Raw genomic sequence first — 4,446 nt, 5'->3', positions numbered from 1 at the left:
ATGTTCCAAGCTTGTTAATGCTCATATGGCATGTTTCTCACTCATTATTTGTCCAACACATTACATTCATTTCAATGTCATTCAGACGAGCACAGGTGCAAGTAATATTATTAATTCATCATTTTTTTATTTTGCATTATCAATCAGTCCGATTTTGACGTTTATTTTTGCTGCAATTTTTCGTAATGATCGGTATAAATATAAATGGAAAATTAAATATATATTCTTTTAACAAATTTTGTTAAAATTCGATCAAAGTTTTAAATTGTTGCGTTTGTTTAAGGTCACAACTTGAAATTTGATTTAAGATTTGGAATATGAGTATAAGGAGTTAATAATGAAGTTGGAAAACATGAAAAAGAAACTTAACAATCTGACAACTTCAAACAAATTCGACAAAACATGTACAAAAGAAGATATCCTGCTTTAATTATTTGACACTAAACCAGCCAAGCCGACAGCTCGAAATAAAAAAGTAACCCTGTGTTTGTATTTGTTTCATTGGCACCTCTGTATAAGACAATCGAAACTTTGGCGTCAATCAGACGGAAGGAATTTTTGATTGATGTAGCGATAACAAATCTAGCATTCTATCAATCAGCAACTTAAACCAGGCTGTCAAAATGCAATCGACGCTGATAAGGTTTGGTAGTCAAGTTGGGATTTGACGAATGTTAAGTCGCATTACTGAAATGATTTGATTCAAGAGCAAGAAAAAATGATGTTATCGTCTTAAACATAGTATGTGTGAATTGTACTGTTTGTTCGTTGTTTGCTTGCCGTCCGGTTTTCTTAAAACCTCAATGAAAATTATTGTGTGTGTGTGTTTTTGTTTGTTTGTGTGTGTGCGTGTGTATGTGTGTGTGTGTGTAATATTGAAGCAACTGCGCTTGTATGAATCGTCTAATTAAAAGCTACTCATATTGAAGAAGTTTCAAAGAAGAATAAATGAGCAAGAATGTAATGGCATAAAAAGTAAAAAGAAAAATTTAAATCGAGTATTATTATTATTATTATCATTATTATTATTATTATTATTATCATTATTATTATCAGATGACTTACATAACGCTCATTAAAATGATTTCACATGCGCTAATAATATAAATTAACTAAAAATTATAGAAACGTGTTTTTCAGGGCAAGAATAGGCGAGTAGGAGACATTCAATCTACATTCTATGGCTTCTGACGAGGCGTATTTATTTTGATTTATAAAAAACACAAATTTAATTATAAATTTTTTTCTGACCATAATTAAAAATTCAACTTTTGGGTGTATTTTTATATGCATTAAAAAACTAGTTCTTGTTCTTAAAATGTGTCGTTGTTTCGTGTTAGATAGATTACAACTGAAATCTTATTATAACAAACATGTTACACGAGCACTTCCAAACTCCATGATGTCTTGAATATTTTGTACTATCAAACAATTTTACAAAACTTTCCAGCTTGAAATAAGACATCATATAAAAAAAATTTCATTATAAATTGAACAATTATTAATGTAGATTATATCAAAAAGCATGGAATAAATGTTACAAAGAATGTTGTTCGCCTACCTACGGACGCATGCATGCATACGATCATATAATACGCTGCATGTCTAGTTATGTTTCCATTCATTCTTCTTCTTTGTTTTGTTTTGTCTTTTTTATGTTTTTAAGATTCTTTTTGTAGCCAATTTGTATATGGACATTTTTGCGTATTGTTTTTTACATCTGGATATTTTAAACGCAATTCATTAAAAATTGGTTTATATGAATTTTTTTCAAAAGTATCTAAAACAAAAAATTGAATTAATGAAACGCTGAAATATGAGACATTGGATGGAGACACAATTCAAACAAACTAAGTCAAAAAATAAAACTTTTAAAAATCATTTCCCAGTAACTGTTTCCTACTAAAGAGTTGAAAAGTTTCTGTCAAAATGATACGGTGTAACATGGTCATATTACGTAAGTTGTTGTCACATATGAATCCGTCACACGTTCAAAATTGTTATTAATTTTGCTTGCAAGGTATGTTTGAGCGCTCAATGAAGCTTCAATTTTTTCATACATGTTGTTGTGGATGATTTGGAATGTTATCGTGTAGCATGATGATGCAGAATTGAAAGGTGATGTTATGGTATGAGAGTGCTGATGTGTTGACGATGTATGAAAATGTTGATAACATCAATAGCTTACTGATACAGATACCGATAACAGTAGTAGCAAAATTAATGATATATAAGATGTTTCGATGAATATGATAATGATAATTGCAATGGAAATTATCAAAATATATACCAGTTAAAATTACAGTGTGATAACAAATGAATAATTAAACAAATTTTTGAGATGCTTTTATTCAAAAAAGTAAATTACCAACAAGATGATTATTATTTTTATATTTATAAAATTCAGTCCATAAGACTTTTTTCAAAAAAATTTTAAATCTTCTCAGAAGAAACCATAAAATAAAAAAAACAAAAAAATCCTCCAATCATCTGCGGAATTCGGTTGATTGTCTTAAATAGGTGACCCAGATAACTTCGAAAAACATTTTTTTTTCAATTATTTATTTACAAATAAAATAATTATAACAAAAACCAAACAAAAAATAATTAGACAGAACAAATGGTCACATCAGCTGATTGGATTGTACGCGAATCCTGGCGGGGCTAGCGAATTCCGACCGAGAGGAGATTGATAAACTTTTGGATGAAATTTTTTGTCTGGCAATAAAATAAAAATTTTGAGATAATATAAATTGTAATCTTAGAGGGAGGCTTTGTTACGTTAATGTTTTTTAAACACTTTTATACATTTTTTTACATATTAATGTAGTCACAGGAATGATGGAATTACGCTACATAATTAATCATTGTTATCTTGTTATATTTGTTATCCTCGCTATTTGTCATCGATTGTAAACCATCGGATTTTTTCACACCCCAGAGCAGAGGCGTATTTACAAAAACTGTGGCCCTAGGCGCACGACCAATTTGGGGCCCTCTCAATGATCATAATACAACAATAGTTAGAACACTCATATCCATGTATTATTTAACATGCATAGATACCACAGCTATAGATACTAGTTAGAAATTACAATTAACAGTTTATTGCAGTTATATAACTTTTTCCTGCTCTTCAATTTCGCGAAAGAGTCAATGTGCGCATTGAAATCGTATTCTAATGTCTCCTTTGATTCATTGCATAAAATAGACAAATCTCCCAGTTTACATTGGCTGATGGAATTCCGCAAGTAATTCTAGATCCTTTTCAACACAGAAAATGACCGTTCTCCAGTTGCGTTTGATATAGGAATGGTGAGAAAGATTCTTAGAAGGGTTTTCACATTGGGAAATGTACATTGTAGTCCACCCACCACTATAAGCTGGTACATCTCTACCGCAGATTTTGCGCCTTCTTCCTTAGCGAAATGCAAAAACTGCTTGATTTCATCGCAAGCGGTATCAGAATTAACATCGTCTTTGTATTCTTCGATCAAGGCCGAGATCTTTGTGTTCATGTCATCTACCTTGTCCTTGAAAAATAGACTGAACAAATCATGTATACCTTTGTATGCTTCGATTCTGTGATCAAGTTCCGTGATCAATTTATCAGAAATGGCGTTTACTGTGTTAACAATAAAATTATCACGACCAGTTAAAATAACTTCCGCTTCATTGCTTTCGTCAGAAAACGGTTTTCGCTTTTTCTTGCGGCTCACTTTATCTTGATATTTACAGTCTTTCAGATCCTCGTTAATAAGCAATGCTGCTCGTTTTCAATACGAGTGAAATCGTTTCGGACTTCATTGTTAATAAAAAGCTTTAGTGATTCTAGAAAATTTAAACCAGAATCAAGATATAAATTTGAATTTTGCAGGGATTTGCTGATTGCATTCATCCGCTGTAAAACTGTATCCCAAAGAACAGTCATCAATGCAGTCTCAAAAAGATCCATTTTATTAGCAAGAGCATTAGCCTCATTTCTTACAGACGCCTTCTGATCACGATCTTCGGCTGCTTGAAGAAGAGCTTCCTGAATACCAATGTAGTTCTGATGCAATGCAAACACTGCATCCGCTCTAGCTGATGCAGTGTTTCTGTGTCCGATACTTTCTTTGTGGTGCATCCACTTTTGACTAGATGACTTTTAAGTATGTTCCACCTGTGTGTGGATGATGAGAACCACACATAAACGTTTTGAATAAAGTCAAAGTATGATACTGCTGAAAGCGACGATTCTGCAGCCAAATTACCAACTAGATTTAAGCTATTGCTAGAGCAGGGAATGTAAACTGCATTGGGACTGTGTGCCTTGATTCGCGCCTGCAAGCCAGAGTATCTGCCAGACATGTTAGAAGCATTGTCGTAACTCTGTCCCCTGCATTTTGTGATATCTAACCCCCATTTCTTCAAAACGTCTAGTATCACTTGCTCCAGATTTTGAGC

The 4,446-nt window shown here is 32.3% G+C and overlaps 1 protein-coding gene across 1 annotated transcript in view; it reads right to left on the bottom strand.

Moving 5' to 3' along the window:
• Window positions 1-2,629: 2,629 nt before the first annotated feature.
• The window catches only part of HELRODRAFT_172881 (hypothetical protein), a gene marked incomplete at both ends in the record, with an annotated part of 5,637 nt that continues 3,820 nt past the window's right edge, over window positions 2,630-4,446 (bottom strand). The window contains one exon of the mRNA XM_009019546.1: window positions 2,630-2,718. Coding sequence (XP_009017794.1) covers window positions 2,630-2,718 — 89 coding nt within the window. The remainder of the gene's footprint in view (window positions 2,719-4,446) is intronic.

This window comes from Helobdella robusta, assembly GCF_000326865.2.
Source record: "Helobdella robusta unplaced genomic scaffold HELROscaffold_25, whole genome shotgun sequence".
Classification (NCBI taxonomy): Eukaryota; Metazoa; Annelida; class Clitellata; order Rhynchobdellida; family Glossiphoniidae; genus Helobdella; species Helobdella robusta.
This window is presented reverse-complemented; position numbering and strand designations above follow the sequence as displayed.